General features: G+C 41.6%; 1 protein-coding gene and 1 pseudogene across 1 annotated transcript; one reads left to right on the top strand and one right to left on the bottom strand.

Moving 5' to 3' along the window:
* Positions 1-348: 348 nt before the first annotated feature.
* Positions 349-2,299, bottom strand: LOC149105280 (uncharacterized; annotated as a pseudogene).
* A 16,353-nt stretch (positions 2,300-18,652) lies between these two features.
* Positions 18,653-22,362, top strand: LOC110042186 (uncharacterized). Its single transcript, XM_020747532.2, has 3 exons — positions 18,653-18,713; positions 18,814-19,511; positions 21,063-22,362. The coding sequence occupies exons 1-3, from the start codon at positions 18,711-18,713 to the stop codon at positions 21,790-21,792; spliced, it is 1,431 nt and encodes a 476-aa protein (XP_020603191.2). The 5' UTR covers positions 18,653-18,710; the 3' UTR covers positions 21,793-22,362.
* The last annotated feature ends 723 nt before the right edge of the window (positions 22,363-23,085 follow it).

A 23,085-nucleotide genomic window follows, 5' to 3' on the forward strand; every position in this document is an offset into this window, starting at 1 on the left:
CTGCAAGATCGGTACAAGCCTTAAGCACAGATAAGCCACTGCCTGTCGTATCCAATAGGCCGGGCTGCGTGAACGGCACAAGCCTGGAGCACAAGTATGCAAACAGCTGCCAAATCCAAAAGGCCAAACTGCGAAATCAGAACAAGTAGCAGGAACATGAAGCAGGCACCTGCCATATCCAATAGGCCAGGCTGCGAGATTGGCAGAAGCAGCAAGCATAGGCCCCGGAACACCTGTCATATCCAAGAGGCCAAGCCCCGCCAGACACTCTGTCGGGCATTCGGCAGCATTATTCCCCATAGCCAGTGAGCCGAGAACCGTGCTGTCAAACATACTCGATCCATCGTTCTAACAGCTGGTAGCTGGGGCTCTTGGGGTTGTGAACTGTAGAGCAAGACGACGCGAGAGAATAGCCAAGGCCTCAGATGGCATTCGAATGTAAAGTTGATAAGTATTGCTTGACCAACGACCCAAAGACTGGATAAGATGGTCCGGATTCCCATTACGAGCAGCCACGGTAGCAGCACCAGTACGAAAGCTGTGGCTAGGAAAGTTACCAGGAATCCCCGCCCTGGCCAACATCTGCCGTATCCAGCTGGTCAGCATAATGTGAGACAAAGGGCGGCCATCCTGGAATAGGAACAGGGGACTTCCAGAGTTCCCCTAATTGACAAATAGATTGGAGAGCACAGAGGGGATAGTTGCCCCTACCAATGTGGAAGAAACAGCCCTTACGAAGGGGGACTGTCTTGGACGCCTTTAAGCATGATGGGTTGGTGTCAGAGTCAACAGCAATATCTTCTACATTCAGGTAAAGAGCATCGGAGAAGCTGGCCAGATTTAACTCCGCCGATCTCAAAAAGCCAAAATAAGCGAGATTTCAGGCAGCCCAGACCATGCCATGGTCAGGAATCAATAAATCTAATGACTTGAAAATGACCAATAAAATATCGTCTGTCATAGGCAACTGCTGCGAGTTGGCGGAACCTTGGGAACGTTTAATTCCCCTGACCACTAGCTGTGGACGAACACAATCAATAAGAGGGTCTGGGAAGCCCTGCTTAATATACAGGGAGCGAACCGCTGAAAGGTACACCTTGATAGACGAATGCTGTATGGACCCGGCCAAATTGGATACAAACAGACAAAATGTCCATTCATCAGTACGACATGGAGAGCCAGTGGGGTGCAGTCTGCCCGTTTGGGTGCAGAATTGGATGAACTTTTTCTGACCGGATGCATATGACTTGCGAGTGGTGGCTGAGAGCCCTGAACCAAGAACTGCTCGCACTGTCGCTCTCGGAGGGGTCGGTCAATTCCGCCAGAAGTTGGGACGGGTTAGGTACTGGCAGCGCCTGAGCTTTGGAAGCAAGCCTCCTGAACTCCTGCCAATGAAAGCGGGACAGTGCACCAGCAATGTTATTGAGAATACCCGGAACGTGTAAGAAGGCAAAGGAAAAATTGAAACGAGCGGATGATGCGAGGAGCTGACGGTGCAAATGCATTAAACAGGGAATTTTCGATGTGCGTGAATTTAAGATATGCACCACAGCTTTACTGTCGGACCGAGAAAGGACATGACACCTGCACTAATAATGACCCCAAACGTGAGCAGCTATCACAGTTGGAAACAGCTCTTTATAGGCTATTGGTTGGGTTGCTTGAGAGGGAGCCCACGTTCCACTAAACCACCCCCCCCTCCCCCCACCCCTCAAGTAAGCACCAAAACTAAGAGAACCCACAGCATCTGATGTAACTTCCACATCTGAAGTGGCCGTCATTCCTGGAAACAGCTAAAAGCAAACCCATGCCACGAGGGCAAGAATTGCTGCCACCACTGAAGATCCCGCTGAAACTCAGCATTGAGGCGGATGGGAAGGTCACGTTTAAGGAAACAACGCAGAAGGTCGATCGTGCGCCAGAGGAACGTGCGACCTGGCCAGACAACCCCGGCAGCATGATGAAGAGGGCCACTCAAAGACTCCAGTTGATGTCTTGAACACTAGCGACGGCTACACCACGATCGTATCAGCTGCTGCAGAGCAAGAGGTTTGTCGGCGGGAAGACGTGCCACCTGAGCCACGGAATTCAATTCGATGCCTAGCGCCACGAGGCGGGACGAAGTACCTACACACTTGTCAGGGTGAATGTGGAGGCCTGATGATTTACGAACTGCCACAGAAGTTGCTAGATTGAAAGCACACTGGTTAGAGTTGGGAGGGTCAGCCGTAATAAAATCATCCAAGTAATGCAGGAGATCCAATACACCGTGGGGGTTGAGGAGGATCCATTCCACCATGTCTGCCACAGAATTGTAGATGTATGGGGAAGAACGAATCCCAAAGGGGAGAGCTAGGTCCGCCAAAAGTTGAAAGTTAATGACGGCAAGATTTGTTTAAGGGTGGACCAGCGGCCGGAGAACGTGAACGCCGTTTTTCGTCGAACTTACGATCGGCCCGGACGGAGCACGATAGCTCCCCGATGTTCTTCAGAGCATTTGCTACAACGATGGTGGTAGCGACAAGACGCGTAGGGGACCGTACAACGCCGCTTGTTCCACGAAATACATGGGATCAGCGAGGACGGCGAGCCTGTTGGTTCCGAAGTGTCGATTGCGGCTGCTGTGCCGGGATCGCGAACTGCCGATCCGCCGGAGTGGAAACTGAACAACAAGGACTTTAATTCCGACCAGTCGGTCAGCCTGTAGCCGCGGCATTTTCTCGGAAGGCCTGATTGAACGCGAGCCAAACTCGACCACTAAATTAGCGATGGATGCGCAGGATCAGAAGCTTTTAGAGAGTGAGGTCTTTTCACCGATGCGGGAAATACGTGGTTATGACCAGAGCAAAGATAGTAAAAGCCTCTGTCCAACTTGTCACGTGCCCAATGCGCCGACGCTATATTTTCGGAGGTGTATTGAGTACAAGCCGGCCATCCAGGAGCAGTTGAGGTTCGGACTCCGAACGTATCAAATTAGCAGCCAAGAGATCCGACAAGTCCACATACTTGCCGGCGACGATTTGAGCCGCTAGGGACCTTAAGATACCAGGACGGGAAGGTCAGGACGGGAACGGGAGTGCATGCGGGAAACTTTCGCGGGTCCCGTCGTGTCGCCAAAGACAAAATGATTACGGGCCTCTTCATATTAGCCCAGTCAACCGGGCTGGCTCGGTTTCCGAGATCTCGCCTCGCCACTCTTTCCTTCATAAAAATTTCGATGTGTTCATATGAGAAGCCGGGTCTCGGGGTTTTTTTCCCATATGAACACTCCAGCCCGGGTAACTGGGACGAAACGATGTTATATGACAAACACTCATTCGAGCATAACAAAGAAACAAGCAGTTCTGAAGTCAGAACGAAAACAGTGTACTTCATGCATCAAAGTTCAATTATCGTCCCCTGAATCAATGATGGAAGACCTTCCTTTTCTTCTGTGAATGAGGCTGAGACTTCTAATTGTCTTTGGAGAAGGAATTTAAAGGTGCAGCTAGTGTAATTCTGCGATGGATTACTTTTGAGTTGTGAAACTCCCTCGAGTGCACAATGCCCAGTGGATAGTTTTTCTCTTTTAAATACCGTTCAATGGCACTCTGCATGATTTTAAGGGATTCCAGCTCGTAAGTATCTCCGTTTCTTTTTGTGACCTCGGCGTAGAACTTAATACTCAAGACCTTGTCAAGTTCTTGGGGTGTCGTTTGTTTCAAGATATTTTCAAGATGGCGGGGCACCAGCTTCGGAAGACGTTCGTTCACTGTTTTGTGGAGCGGAGCGTAGTTTGACTACGTATGTTTATTCACTGCGACAGAGTTGAGCTCTTGTATTGCTTCGTTTGAAACTACCGGAAACCTGGAAACATCTACCTTCTTGAGATGGCCCTGAATTTGTTGTGTGGTTCTCGTTTGTTTGTGTTTTGTTGGACGGATCTTGAGCAGATGCTGAAGAAAAATCGCCAGAATATTCCTCAAAATGGACACTGAATGTTGGAAACTTCCTGTAAAGTAGGTCTTCAGCCTAAAGGAGCTCATAATCGTCATACAGAAACTGTAATTAATTAAATTCGTCAAATGTTTTGAAAAACAACCACAACAACAATAGAGTTTTAGCGATAATAGTTGCAAAATTCGCCACACAATGGCTTTTTGTCTTTCATTTCCTGACATTTTATTGCTTACTTTAAACTAACCTTGAAATCTGATTGGTTGTTTTGTTTTACTATCCTATTCTCATTGGCTGAGAAAAAGATGCGATTTGGAGCAAAAATAGTGCGATTCGTGAATAAATCGCACTGCTGAAAGCCATTCAGATTGCAAGGATAACCAGTGATTCAAAATGGATTTAAAATCAAAAAATCTGATCTGATCGACCTGCTTCAAATGACTTTTTACCACCATAGCGTTTGAATATCCTGTCGCTGAAGGATCCAGACTTTGGGTGAACATTTTAATTTCCATCTGTAATTGTTACAAGCATTATAAGAAATAAAACAAACGCTACATCAAGTTCTGGGAAGAACAAAAAAAACCAACATCATCAGTTTGAAAATGTACTTTTTATTTGCTTGATAGATGATTTCATGGCACTCATTCTTACAACATTTTATCGACTGTACTCACACTGATGTATTCTCAATGCATACAGTTTGTATTTCGTTTTGAACTTGCACAGTCGTGACAGCGTCTGAACAGTGACTGCAGAAACACTAGCGTGCAGAACAGTCGTAATTTTTTTGCGTATTTTAGGTGAACAGAGGCGAAAGCGAGGCGAGTGCTAAGCGCAAGTCGCGCGTGAGCAGAAGAGCGTAAAAAAATAACGTCTGAACGGCTGGTTTCTTTTGCAGGTTGCAGGTCGCAGGTAACAAGTCACAGGTCACTGGTCGCAATCAAAAAGCACTCAGTAAAACTCGCGATGTCAGAATTACCCGAGATTCCCAAGAGGTTTATCGATGTTTCCATGTAACAAACCTCAACTAAAAATGTTTTGCTGTACAATTTTAATGAAAAAATTTCTATATGTGGTATATGTACGAAATGGGTTGAAATGGTTGGTTCACAAATCACGCGTAAGTAAATGCATAATTCACAGATGAAAGGTTACAAAGAATTTATGTTTTCAACAGAAATGAGTCTTGGCTTTCTTTGGATCAATTTTTTTTTTATTTCAGTGCTACACCCGATTTCCCTTATGCGTTTTTTTTTTCCAGAAAAGAGCTGTTATAGTAACACTTGGGACGCACTTCTACGCATCTGTTTTATGACGTTTTGGCATATTTTTGGTGACCTGTGACCTGTGACCTGGAGAAGTAACCTGCCGCGTCTGAACACACGACAGGTATGTTTTGCAGGTTGCAGGTTGAATTTTAATTATACCTGGAAAACCGCTGGCACTAAAAATAATTAATAACCTATATACTCGTCAGTGGTTCTTACATAAAGTAGAAAACACGATCGATCCGCTAACAGTATTTATCGATCGACACGCCGAGCAGGAGTACCCAACGACACTTTAACTGGAAATTAAAGATATGACTTCCTAAGCTTTGATTCTGTGCTACACGTCAGTTACCATTAATAATTAACTTTCCTGGGAAAAAAAATATCCGCTCTTCGCTGCTAGCTAGACATAATGAAAATTTTGAATACCGAGCTAGAAAAATGGCAATTAGCCAAGTAGCCAGCCAGCAGTAAAGAGTAACATTTGAAATGCCAGCAAGGCAATTATAGGCGAAAAAATGTTCTGGCTAGCGTATTGACCTGGATTAAAAACAAACGCATTGTTTAGGACCACTATTCAACAGCCTATTGTCTGTTGACTATTTTGCCGCCATGAGCACAATCTACACTTTGATTATGTTATCACTTAAAAACTTAACAATACAACTTACCATTTATGTCTTAAGCGGATCGGACAAGGTGTCTCCCAACACGGTCGGGTTTTTTTCCGATACTTCAGATGCCTTCCAGGTTCAGCATACGTGTGACAGTTTGGCACTTTACGTTCTGACATCTAAAATGATCCACGCTAATGTTTAAGACAAGATCCCTCTAGTCCCTCTAGACATTCAGATCAAACTTGCCTTCACCAAAGAAATGCTTGCTGCAAAAAAGTATTGAATAACGTCTTTTTCGTTTTCTTTGCACAACTGTTTTCTCTGAGCTTGCCACAGTCTGCAATTGCGAGATAAAAGAGTGTAAACCACGTTAGAATCTTTATCATAAAATGAACAAAAAAAATCTTGATAATACCTTGAATGTTGGTGATCCACCCCAGTCCATGTCGCTGATCCATGCCCTACCCAAGACTGCAAAGCACTGTCAACACAACTTTCACAAAATTAATTTAACTCGAAAGTTGAACAACCAAAGACAATCACATTCCTAGAGGTGGTTTACCGTAAAAATTTCACCAAGACCCATGCGTGGGGGTGTTAAAGGCCGTTCACCGTGAAAGTTTCACACAGTTAAGTGCAAAGTTTCACAGCAAAGTCCCCGACATTGTTAGGATGTTAAAGGCCGTTCACCGTAAAAGTTTCACACACTTAAGTGCAGAGTTGCCCAGCAAAGACCCCGGCATTGCTGCGATGTTATACGCCGTTCACCGTAAAAGTTTCACACAGTTAAGTGCAAAGTTTCGCAGCAAAGACCCCGGCATTGCTGGCATGTTATAGGCCGTTCACCGTAAAAGTTTCACACAGTTAAGTGCAAAGTTTCGCAGGAAAGACCCGGTATTCTTGGGATGTTAAAGGCCGTTCACCGCGCTAAAAGTTTCACACAGTTAAGTGCATCCAAATACGCATACAGCCACGGACACATAATAATATACAAAACTGGTGATACTACTGGATCCCCTAAATGTAAGATCTAGATCAAGAACTATGTTCACAAAAGTAACTCATTCATGAGAGTATTCAATGAAATGTCTTAGATTTTAACTGATATTACATTGCTGAAAATTACATTCCCTGGGGCAAATCAATTGAAGCAAGGATTAAGAAAGCAATAATCGTGGAATGATTTTTTACCGCTCATTTCGCCATCAAACTATAACCCAGAAGCGCGAATTCAGTGAATGGTGTGAACTGGTGCCACGCCCCTCCCCTAGTTTTTCGTGTGCCACGTTTCGCGCTTTGCCTTAGCTTCACGAATTGAACCGCGCGATAATTGTTCCACGATATAATGACTGTCCGTGCCATCATAAAAAGAAGGACAGCAAGGCGAAATGTCTCCATCTCCGGTAACAACGCAGGCATCCAAAACAACTTGTTCTCTGAACAGAAACTGAATGTGCGAAAAACACGCGCGTTAAGAAATTGAAACGCATAAGAAATTAAATTACACATTATTGTCCTGGCGCTATCGACACCGAAAGAACAAAATCTGGCATGACATGATTACCTTCTGGTCTTTTCTGACCTTTGACGTTTAAATCCCAAAGTACAGTACAATTCGCATGGAACTAGATCAATCAGGTGTGTTGGTCAACAGTTCTTTCAGGGCAAATTTTCGGCGATACCAAAAGGCGGCAATAAGTAATCAGCCTTCAGTTATATAAAGAACACGATCGGACTTCAGTAAAGAAACCAATGGAAACAATACTTTCTTGCACCGGGAAAAAAATAATCATTTCAATATCTCGTTTTGTCCTAGACGCGGTAAATGTGTTTCAATAGCTCATATTCGACGCGTTGAAAAGCGGTCATCATCGGCTGCAATACCGGGATCGGATTTCAGTTACTGGTCGTTAAAATTACAGAATTGAAATTACACTTGGAAGTAAGATCACTGTAGATGAATGGACTGACAACTTCGAAAACCCTTCAAAGTTCGGAGACATATCAGGCCTTTTCTGGTCTTGCTTTTCACTGAAGCTGCACTCTCCATTGGGTTTGAAATACAATACAGTGGCGAATACAGTTTGAAAAACTGCGCCGGCTTTTCCCGCACAAATTGCTTAACATTATCAATATTGAATATATAGGCTGATTCAGCTGAGTTCAACTCCCAAGTAGTTCTTACCTTTATTAAATCCATTTTGAAATCACTGGCTATCCTTGCAATCTGATTGGCTCTCAATGGTGCGATTTATTCACGAATCGCACTATTTTTTGCTCTAAATCGCATCTTTTTCTCAGCCATTGAAAATGGGACAGTAAAACAAAACAACAAATCATATTTCAAGATTAGTTTAAAGTAAAGAATAAAATTTCAGGAAAATGAAAGGCAAAAAGCCATTGTGTGGAGAATTTAGCAACTAGTATTGCCAAAACTTTGTTGTTAGTGTTTTTTTTTTTCCAAAAAACTTGACGAATGTAATTAATTACAGTTTCTAAATGACGATTATCAGCTCCTTCAGGCTGAACACCTACTTTAATCGAAGTTTCCAACTTTCAGTGTCCATTTTGATGAATATTTTGGCGATTTTTCTTCAACATCTGCTCAAAATCCGTATGATACCGAGTCCAGTAAAACATAAACAAACGAAAACCACACAACAACAAATTCAGGGCCATCTCAAGAAGATAGATGTTTCCAGGTTTCTGGTAGTTTCAAACGAAGCAACAAAAGAGCTCAACTCTGTCGCTGTGAATAAACATAGTCAAAATACACCCCGCTCCACAAAACAGTGAATGAATGAACGTCTTACGAAGCTGGTGTTAGTCCCGCCATCTTGGAAATATCTTGAAACAAATGGCGCCCCAAGAACTTGACAAGGTCCTGAGTATTGAGTCCTTCGCCGAGGTTACAAAAAGAAACGGAGATGATAACGAGCTGGACTCCCTTAAAATCATGCCATTAAACGGTATGAAAGAAAAAAACGTACCATCCACTGGGCATCGTGCACTCGAGGGAGTTTCACAACTCAAAAGAAATCCATCGCAGAATTACGCAGGATGCACCTTCAAATTCCTTCTCCAAAGACAATGAAAAGTCTCAGCCTCAACCACAGAAGAAAGAAAGACCTTCCATCATTGATTCAAGCGACGAGAATTGAACTTTTATACCTGAAGCAGACTATTTTCCTTCTGACTTCAAAACCGCTTGTTTCTTTGTCATGCTCGGATGAGTTTTCGTCACATGACATCGTTTTGCATACTAAATGAGACGTAAAGGCGTTTCCGGTTCCGCTTTTTTCTTTAACAAACCGGCTACTGGAACAATACACCAAAAGTCTAAAAATTAAGGCGATAAAATTGTGCGATTTCAAAATGGATCTAATAAAGTGGCAATTGAACTTCATGTCGTGCAATTTTGGTCTGAAATCATACTTGTGATTTCAAATCGAACTCGCGCTACGCGCTCGTTCGATTTTGAAATCACGCGTATGATTTCAGAACAAATTGCACTCCACTCAGTTCAATTACCATTATGAACCTTTGAATTTATCAGTGGAGTCCTGAGAGTTCTCTGGCGGCCAAACCCTCCAACAACTGGTTGGCAAATCCTGACGGCGCTTTAACTGACCGTTGGACACAAAATTATACGGGAACAATGTTTTAGTTACAAAATATTACGAGGTTACCGGAGTCTTACCGGGCCTCAGGCGAGAAAGAGCAAAATGTGAAAAGACTGCACTGACGAACCAAAAAACGTCACTACCAGATAACCAGTTGTATGAAAGCAGAACAGACGATGATTTTCCACGACCGGATCAACGGTGGTTTAACATAAATAAATAAATAAATAAATAAATAAATAAATAAATAAATATACATTTATATAGCGCCATTTTCCACTAATTGTCCATGGCGCTTTACAATACTTTAAAATTAAAATCCTAATTCTTTAAAAACCTAAAATCCTAAATCCTAAAAGTTAAAATCCTAAGAATTAAATACGCTATATAATACAATTAGGCTACAAATAAAAAGTAAAAACTACAAATCAAATGCACGCTTAAAAAGATAAGTCTTAAGATTAGCCTTAAAAACTGCCTCTGATGATGAAAGTCTGATCTGGAGGGGTAGTTTATTCCAGAGCCTTGGTGCCGCCACGGAAAAAGCCCTTTCACCATACGTTTTAAGATTTGCTCTAGGCTCATCAAGCAACCTGTTGTTTGAAGATCGTAGTGTCCGACCAGAAATGTTAAATCGCAGTAGGTCTCTAATGTAATCAGGGGCCAGTCCATTCAGAGCTTTGTAAGTTAACAACAATATTTTGAAAATAATCCTAAAATGAACTGGCAACCAATCTAAGCTCCTTAGTATTGGTGTGATGTGTTCCTGCCTTCTAGTCAAGGTAACAAGGCGAGCTGCTGAGTTCTGTACAAGCTGAAGTCTATTAATCAGATACTTTGGGAGACCGTACAGTAGGGCGTTACAATAGTCCAAACGCGATGTTATGTAAGCGTGAACAATGGTCTCAGTAGTACTCTGGGATAGGTATCGCCTAATTTTAGCTATACTACGAATGCGGAAAAATGCGCTCTTGCAGGTTATTTTAACGTGTTCTTTGAAATCCAAACATTGATCGAATGCAACTCCTAAATTCCTGGCCTGTTTACTAGACTTGATTACTTCATCACCAACTCGTATATAGTCGAGGGGTGGTCGTGGACGATATTTAGAACTAATAACCAAAAGTTCAGTCTTATCCCGATTTAACTTAAGTTTGTTGCGCAGCATCCAGTCCCCAATGTCCTTAACACATAATTCTACTGCCATCTTTGAGCTTGATAGATGATTAGGGCAATTGGACGTAAACGACAAGTACAACTGTGTGTCATCTGCATAGAGATGAAACGGTATGCTATGCTTTCTGGCTATGTCACCCAGCGGCCTTGTATAAAGGGAATACAACAAGGGTCCCAGTACAGAACCCTGTGGTACCCCGTAGGGTAACTTCTTCTTTGACGATTCAATTCCATTGACAGAAACAAACTGTTCGCGTGAGTGAAGATACGAATGAAACCAATTAAGAGCAGTGTTCCTAATACCAAAGCGATTCTGTAGTCTAGATAACAAAATCGAATGATCGACAGTATCAAACGCAGCCGATAAATCGAGCAATAGTAATATAACCGATCTGTTATTGTCAATAGCCTTCAAAATATTATTTTGAACTCTCACAAGCGCAGTCTCTGTACTGTGATGAGATTTATATGCCGACTGAAATTCTTCTAATAAGCCTTCATTATCATTAAGGTGGTCCATTAATTGTGCTGCAACTGCTTTCTCCGTAACTTTGGATAGAAAATATAAATTCGAGACAGGACGAAAGTTCGAAAATAGTTCATGATCAGCTCCACTCTTTTTCAACAACGGCTTCAACATGGCAACCTTGAATCTATCAGGTACTTGGCCACTTGTAAGAGACAAGTTAACTATACGAGTGATCATTGGAAGCAGATAATGACGGCACCCTTTGAACACTGAGGATGGAATTGGATCAAGTGTACAGGACTTTGAAGACAGGTGATTCACAAAACCAGATACGACCTCCTCAGTGACCAGTTTAAATTCACTTAGCAGCTGACCAGCTAGACAGCTTTCAGACTCAGCATTGCATGAAGTAACTTGACCGTCATTCAGAGTTCCATCAACTTTGTCAAGATCATTGCGGATTTTAACAATTTTGTCACTAAAATATTCAACGAATGATTCGGACAGAGAACAGTTATTAGGCCCAGATGGATAACGCTGGACTGGATTGGAGTGCAGAAGCTTCTCTATTGTCTTAAAAAGAAGTCCAGAGTTCCCTGAGTTTTCCTGGATCACTGATGAATAAAATGTGTGCTTCGCGGAGGCAATCATGTCATTAACAACACTGTTCTGAAACACATACCGTTCTCTATCTGCAGGTAATCTTGTACGTCGCCAGTTACGTTCGAGCTTCCTCCTTATGTTCTTTTGAACACTAATGTCAGTTGAATACCAAGGCGCACAAGGACGAAGAACTACCTCACGGGTCCTTTCGGGGGCATAAACATCAAGGGTGGACTTCAAGACCCGATGATAGGAATCAACTAACGAATCCAAATCACGCTGTGATTCGTCAAACAAGGACGAATTCATGATAGTGTCATTGAATTCAGCATAATCAATCGAACGCAGCTTCCGGTGGCGAATAGTTCTTGTTGGGAATTGTGGTTTGTGCAATAATAAATGCATAAAAATAGCGTAATGATCAGAAATCAAAGGGTCATGAACCATAACATTGTCTATAAGTTTACACTGATTTCTAGTAATGATTAAATCCAAGATATGACCACTTGTGTGAGTCGGCGTAGTCACCCATTGTTCAGATCGAAAGATGCTATTAGGTCACAAAAATGCAATGCGTTGACATCACGCGAAGAATCCACATGTAGATTAAAATCACCGACAATTAAAAGCTCGCCTGATGCTGTGGCCAATTCTTCAAGCAGGAGAGAAAATTCATGATAAAATGTTGACAAAGGCACAGATGACGGTGGGCGGTAAATAATTATCATCCTGATCATCTTTGAGCTCTTGAAACGAACATCCAAGAATTCGAACGACTGGAAGGAAGTGTTCCACTCACTATTTTTGCATTTAATATCCATACTTTCTTTGAAAAGCAAGCCGACACCACCACCTCTCGATTCCCGTGGAATGTGGATAAAATCATAACCAGTGGGACATAAATCACCAATCTCAGCACAATCAATATTTCCAGGTCTGAGCCACGTCTCCGTCAAAGCAAGAAGATCAATATCCTTGTCAACAACAAAGTCTTTCAGTACGCTAGATTTATTCCTTATTGACCTGGAATTGAGCAAACAAAAGTTGATCGCGTGAGAAGTATCCTGGGTGTTAGCAACTTGTGAGATCTACACCTTCACGAGATTGTCGCGATTAAGCAAAGATGCAAATTTCGAAAAACGATCATTTCGATTTGAAACAACCGTCCTTATGCTCCTCTGCCTCGTTCGTGACTTCGCCCATACACCTGCTCTACATCCTCTTGTCCGAAGCAAACTAAAATCCTTTAAGACCGAAACCAGATGAAAAGGCAAACGAGCCGGCGAAAAACGCCGCACTGATAACAACTCACTTCTTGAATATGTAATAAGTTGTGGCGACCGAAATGAATGATGATATAATCCAACCGACCTTGAGGTAATTTCTTGGTTAGATTCAGGTCCTGGATTTGAAGATATATCAACATGCACTGTCAAATCCATGACAAAAGGTTTCGAGGGAAGAACTAAACAGGTAGACCCATGCTTAGCCTGTTTTGAGCATGGTTGGAACACTTCAAGACTACTGAGCTCTTGCCGTCTTATAACCACGTGAGATCCAACCAGGCTAAATTCACGTCTAAAATTGCCAGGAAGAAAACCATCGGAGAAACATCCATCGATATCTTCGAAGCAGAAGTAGTTAAAACCAGAGTGAGTCCATCCATAGGGCGAAAAATCATCAGAATAGGCTAGAAATATAAAATAAATCAAGAGAACGTGAACGACACCGGCAGCCATCTTGGCGCGCATAACACATGCACATACAACTGAACGTGGGAGAAGGGAGCGTCAAGGGAAAAGAAACTGATCTAATTTCACTCTATAAATGACAGCAGAACAGACCTCTATTGCTTGCTGGTAAATAAAACTTTAATAAACAACTAACATTATATTGTAAGCATGTTTTCAAACAAAAGGTCAAGCAGTCAGAGAGGGGTTGGTACATTTCACAGACCCCTAGTCCATGGACTACGCCGATGGACCTGGTCCATGGACTACTTGAATGGACTACCCATGGACTACCCTAAATGGACCACCCTGAAATTTGTGGCAAACATAAATTTAATGATGCTAGAACCCGAACAAAAGATGAGATCGATCGACAAACACAATTAAGGAACACTTGCGATGTAACAGATTTAATCGCCAACTGGACCTTTGCCACAAAATATCACAACCGAAATAAAGGAAATGAGTTGTTTTTCTCGTTCCCTGCCATGGCGTAAAGAACTGGCTCACAAGTCTGAGATGAATGTCATTATATATGCAAAATGTCCACTTACCATCTAGCGTGCTTTTCGTATTGTGAGCGACCGTGAGCGACTCGCGGGTGACTACTGCGCCTGCTAACTATACTCATTTGGCCAGCGGTAGACATGCATGATGGCGGTATATGGGTGTATGGGGTTATGTGAATAGCGTGTCTTATCATGTAGGTAACAAAAGAAAACTCTCTCGAATCTAGTATTTTGTAACAAAGGTCCAGACGTTCAGGTAGGAAAAGTTTGAGGATTAAATCGCAACTGTTCTGATCGATCGTATCTTTTGTTCGGATCGTTAAATCTCTTACGTCGCAAGTGTTTCGTAATTGTGTTTGTCAATTGATCGCATCTTTTGTTCGGGTTCTAGCATCGTTAAGTTTATGTTTCCCACAAATTTCAGGGTGGTCCATTCAGGGTAGTCCATGGGTAGTCCATTCAAGTAGTCCATGGACCAGGTCCATCGGGGTAGTCCATGGACTAGGAGTCAGCGAAATGTACCGACCCGTCAGAGAGTGTCAGGTGTCACACTTCTGTCATTTCACAGTGATCGCATCCGGAATGTAATTTCCAGCCAGAACTGATTTGTAAAACCACAGTGTAAGCTATTTGTTCACCAAAAACATTTTCCAGCTAGCGACCTCTCGATAAGCTAAATTCTCAGCAAGATTCTTTTTATTACTCAGATTCCCAGCCAGTTCAACTTAAATCTGCAGAGCGGATATTTTGCGGAGCGGATCCGACGGGTACTCCTGGTTGAGACCAGTGAAATCTCTTCAAAGCCATCTGGATGGCCGCTCCACAGATGTTTCCAGCGATTCCAGATTTGGCTCGGGTTTCCCCTCAACAACAGAAGATTGCCATCACAAATGAAACAAAAAAATGAAGAAATGAAATAATATAAGATTTTAACCGACGGAATATACTCGCACAAGCTCAGTGTGCTTTCATTTTGGTACTCACAGGGAAGAAACCATTGAAAACAGTTATTAAAACACTGCAATCCGTAATAACACTCAACATTCCCTATGCGATATAATATTTGCTACAATAACTTTATAAAATAACTGAGCTACTACGCGCGCTCTCATTGGTCGATAGGTGTTTAGATGAGAGTATGTAAACACGTTTGTGACGTTTTAGATTTGCGCGTATTTTTGAGAATTATTTTATTACGTCTCAGGTTTGCATAACTGTCTCGAATTCCCCGAACCCTCCTCGTGTTTAGATGAGGCCATGTAAACACGGAAAAAGTGTTCTATTGTTTAAATATGCTACTACACCTCTATGGTGTACGCATATCCGAGAGAAACGGAGCTTAAACATTCAAAATACTACCGTAGACTCGTAGAGCTCTAGGAAAATTTCTACGCCTAATTGAGCTTCATATAACGGGCTGGGTATAAACGTGTTATATTTAAACAGTAAACCAACTGTTGTTTAGACTTTCAGAAAAGTCCTTCATCTTGTTTATTCATTACCTGCCAGACAAAGGACTTCTCATACTTGATTGCCACCAATTTTAGCGACCCAAAAACGGGTCGCTATGCTTCGACCAATCAGAGTTACCATGAATATCCCTTGGGGACAGAACTTTCAACGAAACATGACTTGCGGCTGAATTCAATATAGGTTTGATTGCAAAAGCCATCAAAGACTTCGTGAAACATAATTCCTATTTTTCTTCACCTAAAATATGGAAAAATCATAATTCTTCAGGAGATTTGGAATATTATTCTCATAATACTGTGATGAAATTGATATAGTGATTCGGCACGAGCTAAGGTGCGCGTGCTAAGAGGTATAACGGTTGTATTTGAATGTATGCTCGCACAAGTTCAAAGACTAAGAGACGGTTATGTGGTGAGTACGGAATGCGCAATGTACTCGTGATACAGGATACATAAGAGACTCACGTTATGTAGTAGCCTGTGTGTGTTAGTAGACTTGCCATGTACAAGTAAGCTGAACGTAAGAGTCGAGTAATTAAACCGTTGGCTGTTGGACTCTTTGACTGGAAGTTGTTGTCGCCCGCGTGCGTTACAATACTATTACTATTATTATTATCATACACTTGGAAGGTTTCAGGAGTGATCCGCTCCGCAAAATATCCGCTCTGCAGACTAAAGTTGGGCTGGCTGGGAATCCGAGTAATAAACAGAATCTTGCTGAGAATTTAGCTTATCAAGAGTTAGCTAGCTGGAAAATTGTTTTTGGTGTACAAATAGCTTACATTGTAGTTTTAAAAATCAGTTCTGGCTGGAAATTACATTCCGGATGCGATCACTGTGAAATGAGAGAAGTGTGTCACTTGACACTCTCTGACTGCTTGACCTTTTGTTTGAAAACATGCTTACAATATAATGTTAGTTGTTTATTAAAGTTTTATTTACCAGCAAGCAATAGAGGTCTGTTCTGCTGTCATTTATAGAGTGAAATTAGATCAGTTTCTTTTCCCTTGACGCTCTCTTTTCCCACGTTCAGTTGTATGTTAAACCACCGTTGATCCGGTCGCGGAAAATCATCGTCTGTTCTGCTTTCATACAACTGGTTATCTGGTAATGACGTTTTCTGGTTCGTACAGTCTTTTCACATTTTGCTCTTTCTCGCCTGAGGCCCGGTAAGACTCCGGTAACCTCGTAATATTTTGTAACTAAAACATTGTTCCCGTATAATTTTGTGTCCAACGGTCAGTTAAAGCGCGGTCAGGATTTGCCGACCAGTTGTTGGAGGGTTTGGCCGCCAGAGAACTCTCAGGACTCCACTGATAAATTCAAAGGTTGAGGTAAGAACTACTTGAGAGTTGAACTCAGCTGAATCAGCCTATATATTCAATATTGATAATGTTAAGCAATTTGTGCGGGAAAAGCCGGCGCAGTTTTTCAAACTGTATTCGCCACTAAGTGTATTGTATTTCAAACCCAACGGAGAGTTCAGCTTCAGTGAAAAGCAAGACCAGAAAAGGCCTAATATGTCTCCGAACTTGGAAGGGTTTTCGAAGTTGTCAGTCCAATGATCCACAGTGATCTTACTTCCAAGTGTAATTTCAATTCTGTAATTTTAACGACCAGTAAAATCCGATCCCGGTATTAAAGCTGGGTTGGTACATTTCGCTGACCCCTAGTCCATGGACTACCCCGATGGACCTGGTCCATGGATTACTTGAATGGACTACCCATGGACTACCCTAAATGGACCACCCTGAAATCTGTGGCAAACATAAATTTAACAAAGCTAGAACCCGAACAAAAGATGAGATCGATCGACAAACACAATTACGGAACATTTGCGATCTAACAGATTTAATCCCCAACTGGACCTTTGTCACAAAATATTACAACCGAGATAAAGGAAATGAGTTGCTTTTCTCGTTCTCTGTTATGGCGTAAAGAATTGGCTCACAAGTCAGAGATGAATGCGATTATATATGCCAAATTTCCACTTACCATCTAGCGTCCTTTTCGTATTGTGAGCGACCGTGAGCGACTCGTGAGCGACTACTGCGCCTGCTGGCTACACTCATTTGGCCAGGGGGAAGAAATACAAGATGGTGGTGTATGGGTGTATGGGGTTATGTCAATGTCGTGTCTTATCATGTAGGTATTAAACAAAAGGAAAACTTGCTCGAATCCAATATTTTGTGACAAAGGTCCAGATGTTAAGGTAGGAAACGTTTGAGGATTAAATCGCAACTGTTCTGATCTGATTTTGTTCGGGATCGTTAAATCTGTTAAATCGCAAGTGTTCCGTAATGTGTTTGTCGAATGATCACATTTTTTGTTCGGGTTCTAGCTTTGTTAAATGTATGTTTGCCACAGATTTCAGGGTGGTCCATTTAGGGTAGTCCATGGGTAGTCCATTCAAGAAGTCCATGGACCAGGTCCATCGGGGTAGTCCATGGACTAGGGGTCAGCAAAATGTACCGACCGGTAGGTCTGCATGGTTTCCGCTGTTAACTGCACGTCGCTTCTCAGAGTTTGACACCTCTGTAATTTGCCATGCCAGGCTTATACTTTGTTTAGGTTCGTTTCTATTGCAAGATATGTTTTAAGGCTCTAAGTATTGGCTCTCCAGGGACAAAGATTAAAATATTCCGTGAACCGTGATATTGCTTACTTGCATTCTATATTGTGACGCCGCAGGTGACGCCGGGCCCGGTTATTTGATTAGTACTGTTTGCAAGCACAGTGCGTTGCACGAATATCATATTTATCTTCGTCCAGCTTTTCTTTGGAGACTGCCCTAGCTTTACTTTGGGAAAGCTATACGTTTTCCTAGAGACGTTCTTATGTTTTTTGCATCAATTTGATCGAGTGCATTCAAAGGACAAACAACAACTACTACGGGATGAAATTGCGCTGCCAGACCCAACTAGGGTCTCTCTTCGCTCGCTCCAGGGGACGGTAAGATAAGAGACCGTGGGAACGAGGTTGTTTCGCCTTGTCCTCTCTTTATGAAAGAAACACCGGAATTCAAAAAAGTCGCTTGAATCAAGTTAAATCGGTAAAATAACCACACCAGGAGCTAACAAGACACGTATGGAATAAGGTAAGCCATTTTTATTGAGAATTTACACTTTTAACTACCTCCATGGATATCTTGTAGAAAATCCCATATAAACCCTTATAATTCGATGCCATATATATGTGTTGCTTGTGTGGTTCATAGAGAGCTTGGGCTGCCTGTGGTGACGCAACAGTATAACGTACATGAGGTATTTTAAAAAGTGCCCCTGTTGTTCTTGCAGTACACATGGTATGTACGAAACTCTCTGTGTTTTTGGATGTTTGTCAATTTTTTCCCTCACGTTTGTACGAGGCTTAGTTGTATCACTTACCATTATTACATGCTATAGGCTCACGGTTTGCTCAGGTGGGAACTTAACGCTCTACATGTTTTAAACGTGCTGCACAAAATGGCTTCCACAGCACGTGTAGTGTGCTGGCAAAACCGCGAAGAATGGTTATATGTCTATAGAACGTTGTTCAACTTTGACAAACCAGATGCTCAAAGGAAAGCAGTAGATCGTGTAGCTGCATGGAAAAGCCGAAGTGTGGGTAAACTTCCCCTCGCAATCGAAAGTACAGCAAACCTTATTTCGGCTCATTTAGGACTGGTGGATTTAAGAACAAGGGCCGTCGAAGGGCGATTGACTTTAGCAATGGCAATAGTTCGCTTTGTCAATGGAATGGTCGATCAAGTTCAAAAAGGAAAGTTTGCACGTTCAGTGCAGTCAATTGGAGAAGAAATTGGTTTACCTGGTTGGCTTATTGACTTGAGGCACGAAGCAACACATTCAAGCTTGCCATCAATGGAAACTTTGCATTGTGGCTTACGGGCTAGTTTGTCGTGGTTGCAGGATGAATACTGGGAGGCTCAGCTTAACATGCACGAGGATAGCATGGAGAAACTACAGCAGCTGCTCAACAAATATAGAGATGTTGCCTTGAGGCATGTTCTAAAAAGAAAGAAGGTAACTAAGTTCAAGAGCAACAGTGAACTGACAGAGATATCAAACGAGATTACAAGCTTGATATCCATGAGCAATTTATGGTAAGGGAAAGGTGGTGCACTGCTGTGCCTACCATTTAATTTAAGAGTGCAGTCTTGTGATATTCTCTCTACTGCCTTATACAAACTCACTTATTTACTTTTAAGTAAATAGGTGTGGTAAAACCAGTCAGTGTGAAATGCAGATTCCCAACTGCAGACTGGTGGAAAAAGGCAAACTGCAAACCAGGGGTAAAATGTAGACTGCAGACTTTTTAAGTTTATGTCCAGTTATTTCCTCTCGATCATGGAAATGGTAACACAATATACATTAAAATGCATTCACCCTTGGTCTGCAGTGTGCAGTGTGCAGTGTGCTGTGTGCAGTTGGCATTTTGCACTGACCACTAGTAAAACCGCTGTTTACATGTATATTAGAAGTTTGAATTCACAGCAATTTGATTCTTATATTAATATGTGATCTGAAAAAAAATGTCTCAAGGTATGTGTTGCAAAGTCTCACCTTTAATGGTCAGTGAAAAGTCACTTCATGGCCACATTAACGTCGTGTTTTCCAGAATTTTGTATTTGAACAATAATGGCACTGTCTAACTAACTGATCAGAAAAGTGAGATGCATTCAGCCTTTAAGGCATCTATATACCCCAAATAACTAACATTCTTTGGCACCTCTGTACAGTCATTCATTTAACCAACCCCCCCCCCCCTGCCCCCCATAAAAAAAACCCTGGCAAAGCTTAAGAATCATACATAAGAAAGATATATTTATCTGCATGATTATAAGGTTCAATTCCCAAAGGCACAGAGGTTTATTAAGTTTTTTAAGTTTTAAGTTTATTAAGTTTTTTTCTGTTCAGATTTTAGCAAGACAAAGGCGATTGATGAAAGTTGATTTTTGATCGCTTGCCTGGTTTGTTTTTGACTAGCAGTTAAGGGTACCGTATACCTTTAGAGGTACCTTGCGTCCAAGCGATGAAGCTGGATGGTCCAGTTTAAACTGCAGATAAAATTAAAGCTTATAGAGCTGGCTATCATACTATACCAAGAATTTTGAAATAAATGAATTGTCAAATTTTTCAGGAATATCTGAATCACCTTTTGAAAGCTACAAGTCAACGGGAATTTGTTCGTTTATCCTCAAATTTGGACAGTAGCTAGCAGTAACTTGTACATACAAATTTTTGGTTTCGAAATATTTTTTCTCAAAGAGCGATTTTTGTATGTTCACTTCATATTCATTCGTAATATACCCATAGATGGTGAAGAATACAAGAGAATATATGAATTCACTTGAATTTTTTTCAGGCTTTAATTTCACAGCTGCTTAAGTTGTGTGCAGAACTGTCATGATTAGTCATGTCTGTATGCATTATTGTTATCTTGCTTCATGAGGTTACAAATAACGGTGTTTTTTACAAGTCAGGCTGAATGATAAATTTTTCTTTTGGTAGCTAAGAGACTTTGATGTGGTTATAATTTTGATTTTTCAACTTCTCTGTCTGAGCATAATCAAAATAATGGTACAATAATGCCTGTAAACCATCCAAGTCAAGAGTGACTGTTATATTTCTGATTAATTGATTTGTTAATTCAGGTCCCTTGTGCCAAGTGTTTTGTATCACAGAGGCATGCTGGTTCCCTCTTGTGAACAGCTGGATACACTGAAAATCAGGTGGCCAACAGAACACAGCCCTTCTGCTTCATTCATTACTGATGTTCCAGTAGAGATTATCAACATGTGGAAGCCATTAATAGAAGCACTTGATAAAGCATCTTCAGAATTTACTGCCTCTGTCATATTTTACTTCCTTCAGAATCAGTTAGATGTTCCTGGCAGTCAAACTGAGGTTATTTCTCATGGATATGCTGGATGGGTAAAGCACTTTTTGGAATCAAAGGGAGAACCTTCTCTGGTATTGACTGGTGATCTGCCTTGGGTGAACTTGTTGAGAACTGCACTGGATAATCCAACACTGTATTCTGCGACATTTATTCCATTGTTCTTAGAGAACATCCCTTCAATTGATGCTGTGTTAAAAGAAAGACTTCAACGTCTGGTTGCCATTTTTCTTGGACCATTTTCTTCAGCCTGTGATAGTTCTAATGATTTAAACAAGTCTCAGGATGTTGATCTAGAAGGCTGGATGGCCGGCAGAAGAGAAACCTCCATGGAAACATCACTGCAACAGAGTGAACCAACACGTGGGTGGGAAGTCAGCCGTGCTTTAACACAATGGCATTTAATCCCATGTGGGGAAGTTTTAGGAACAGCTGATGTCACTCCTAATAATTTAGAATTACCACCAGCCTTAGTGAATCCATAAGACAAGCACACAGCAGAAGTGTTATGAACACATATTGATTAAAATGGCTAGCAATGACGGTTAAACTTTTGGCAGCCATGATTATAGTGATAATGTCAGTGTTCTTTCACGCAGGCAGTCCTAATTACATTGAAACATGCAAGACGTTCATCGTTATGGGTAGTAGCAATAACTGATATTGATGTTGATAGTAAGTTTGATAGTTGTTGTGTTTGCATTGTATAAGTCTGTATGTGTGTAAAGTCAAGCCAGTAGACTGTGTCAGGAATTCTTCTGGTGTCTGCTTGAACAGCTTCCTACAGAACGTGTCATTGAAAATAATTGCTTCATTCATGTAGCTGTATGAGGGTAAGGTTTTACTACTCTCACTGAATCCTTAATTTACCTGTGCATTACTTTAACAGCTATTATTTACAAAGAATTAGAAAACCAACCCTCTTATAACATACATGCCTACCTGCCTGTCTGCATACAAGAGATTATACACTGTAAGGAAAATGAAAAACAACTGAAAAAATGAAATAAAACAGGAGAGCCATTACTCCATACTTAGAGGGTCACAAGGGCAAACCAAGTTCCTTTTTGTTCATGTATGGATCACTTGGAGGTAAAACAGTAATGTATGAAGTCATAACATTTTTGTACCATAGCCAGCATGTAAAATTTGCAAAACAGTTTCTAGTACTTTCCATGACTTAGATTTTGATGGGTCATTATAACCACTCTCTATCAGTTTATGCTACAAACATGGTATCAAAAACTGCCCAATCATTGATGAACATGTTATCATTTTCGTGACGAAATAGGTTACCAAAGCAACAATATAACCCGCTAAAAACATCCTTAATTTTTTTATTATAACCTCATCATTTTTAGGTAGTTCAGAGTTATTTCATGTTTCAACTTTTTCATGATCAGTAACACTAGTGATGACGTCATCAGGCCACGCCCATGGTCCTGTGACTAATACAGAAAAAATGCAAAGGCTGGATTTAATGAAAAACCGCGTTTCCTTTAGCATTTAAAGAAACCGGAAGTGAGCCCAATATCTATTGGAAGTTACCCTGTCAGCGCGTGCGCAATTTACACTACCAGCGCACTTCGGTGAGATCATGGGTAGTAGTACTATCCATGGTAAGATCAAACAAAGCCACACGCGCGCGAGCGCGCGCCTGGATCGGTTAATGAAATTTCACTTCCGGTTACTTACGTCAGCCTGAGCGCGGAAAATAAAAACAACTCAATAACTTCCAAATTCGCTTACATTTTAGATGTTTTTCTTTGTGTTTCACA

The sequence above is a fragment of the Orbicella faveolata genome, unplaced genomic scaffold (genome assembly GCF_042242905.1).
Source record: "Orbicella faveolata isolate gen_17 unplaced genomic scaffold, um_ofav_v1 contig_34, whole genome shotgun sequence".
NCBI lineage: Eukaryota > Metazoa > Cnidaria > Anthozoa > Scleractinia > Merulinidae > Orbicella > Orbicella faveolata.